The 2,258-nt window shown below is 47.2% G+C and overlaps 1 protein-coding gene across 1 annotated transcript; it reads left to right on the top strand.

The window, feature by feature from the left end:
- The first annotated feature begins 1,338 nt into the window (after positions 1-1,338).
- LOC115236645 lies at positions 1,339-2,010 on the top strand. Its single transcript, XM_029809230.1, has one exon. The coding sequence runs from the start codon at positions 1,339-1,341 to the stop codon at positions 2,008-2,010; it is 672 nt and encodes a 223-aa protein (XP_029665090.1).
- Positions 2,011-2,258: the final 248 nt, after the last annotated feature.

A 2,258-nucleotide genomic window follows, 5' to 3' on the forward strand; every position in this document is an offset into this window, starting at 1 on the left:
TTCTAAAGTCGCTAACATCGTATACTCCGAAAAGACACGTGGATCTCTCATCACTTTTTTATCTCTCTGAGTTACCGCGAGCAGACGCGGATCCGACGAGTTCCGATCCTATCAATCTCATAATCGGAGCCGATCTTTATAGCGACATCATTCGCGACGGTGTTCAAAAAGGAAGCGTCGGACAACCCTTCGCTCAGAATTCCATGTTCGGATGGATAATCTCGGGACCGCTCACGTCGCTCGAGAGTGAAGAGTCATTTCAGTCGACAATGACTTCCGTTCATTACACTCGCGGTAGCATTTCTGCTCATCACACTATAAGCTCTCCCTCTCTCGAAGAGGAACTTCGTCGCTTTTGGGAGATTGAAAAACTCCCACGACAATCAATTCTTACGTCGCAAGAACAACAGTGTGAAGTGCATTTCTGCTCGACGCACTATTGCGACTCCGACGGCCGGTACATTGTTCGCCTGCCGTTCAAAACGAATCCTCCGATCGATATCAGTAATTCAAGATTTCGCGCTGAAAAAATGGTAAATTCGCTATTACGGAGATTTTGCGATAAACCCGAGTTAGCAAAAGAATATTCCGACTTTATCTCCGAATATGAACGTCTTGGGCATATGCGGCAAGTGCCGTTACTATTTGGAGCTGACGATACGACTCGAATTCGGCAAAAGCGCAATCAATTAAATTCAATGTTAAAGCGCGGCGGATTCGTATTACGGAAATGGGCGAGCAATTCACCCTGTAACCGCTCGTCGTCGTTCTCGCTTCTGTCGTCTCACTATCCAGTATCGAGGAGCATCGCTCTTTCTGCATCCTATTGACACTGCCAGAATTTTCTGGATTAAGAAAATTCAAGCTGACTTATTTCCGACGGAGATACACGAGCTGTCAAAAAATCGGAATATACGGCGATGAAATTCTCAATCGTGAGCTATGGTGGCAAGGCCCTCCATGGCTACGCTCCACTTCCGATCAATGGCCGTGCAACGAACCGCATTTTTCAACGGAAGCCTCTCTTGAAGAAAAAATTAATTCTCTTCAATGCTCTCAACCTCACGTTACGTGGGACCTCGCTTCAAGATATTCATCGTGGCCAAAACTAATTCGCGTCACCGCGTATATAATTACGCTGGACGAGATATTACGTCGCGTAAAGCATATATCGCACTATTTATCTGCCTGGCGACAAAGGCAATACATTTGGAGTTAGTAAGCGACTACTCCACTCAAGCCTTTTTAAATGCTTACTCTCGATTCTGCGCTCGCCGCGGCCTCACGCACTCCATGTATTCGGACAACGGGACAACATTCGACGGGGCGGACCGAGAAATGACCGTCGCGTACCGGTCAGCATTACGCGATCCGAATTTTCTGAACTTGACTGCCTCTGATAAGGTCTCGTGGAATTTTATTCTCCCGTCTGCTCTGCACTTCGGAGGATTGTGGGAGGCGGGCGTACGGAGCGTCAAAACTCATTTGCGTCACGTATTAGGGAATCACATGCTCACATTCGAGGAATTCTCGACTTTACTATGCAGAATCGAAGCGTGTCTTAATTCTAGGCCGATTGCGCCCCTCTCCGATACGCTTGAGGACTACGAAGGTCTGACCCCCGGCCACTTCCTGGTCGGATCCGCTCTTACTGTTAACCCGGAACCATCATTGCTCGATCTCCACGAAAATCGTCTTTCGAGGTGGCAGCTCGTCCGACACGTTACCGAGCGATTTTGGAAGCTATGGAGTAACGATTATTTAAATACGTTACAACAAAGAGCAAAATGGCGAAAGGTCAAGCCACCGATCAAAACCGGGCAACTTGTCCTGTTGCGAAATCCGCTGTTACCCCCCTGCAAATGGGAGTTGGGCCGAGTGACACGCTGTCACCCCGGCTTCGACGGCTTCGTACGGGTCGTCACCGTAAAGACGGCCACCTCCGAATTCAAAAGACCGATCGTAAAATTGTGCGTTCTACCGGCCAATGGTGAGGCAACGAGCAATTAGACACCTTCGCTGCGTTGCGTTTCATTAAAGGCAAAACAACCATTGGTCAGGATATACGAGCAAGAACCATATATATCTTACGGATTCCCGAGACCGATATTAAAACGTAGTCTAAGCACACGATTTTAGATAAGTATAACTGAAATCTCATAATCACTAGAATAAAAAACGATTATATTGAATATTATATACGAGAAAAATATTGTATCCTGTTACGTCCTGGCGATTCCACGATTCCTTCCTTCCGC

This window comes from Formica exsecta, unplaced genomic scaffold (genome assembly GCF_003651465.1).
Source record: "Formica exsecta isolate Colony F162 unplaced genomic scaffold, ASM365146v1 scaffold259, whole genome shotgun sequence".
Lineage (NCBI taxonomy): Eukaryota > Metazoa > Arthropoda > Insecta > Hymenoptera > Formicidae > Formica > Formica exsecta.

Coding starts and splice junctions, on each gene's coding strand:
- LOC115236645 (XM_029809230.1), top strand. CDS start 1,339: ATGACCGTCGCGTACCGGTCAGCATTACGCGATCCGAATTTTCTGAAC.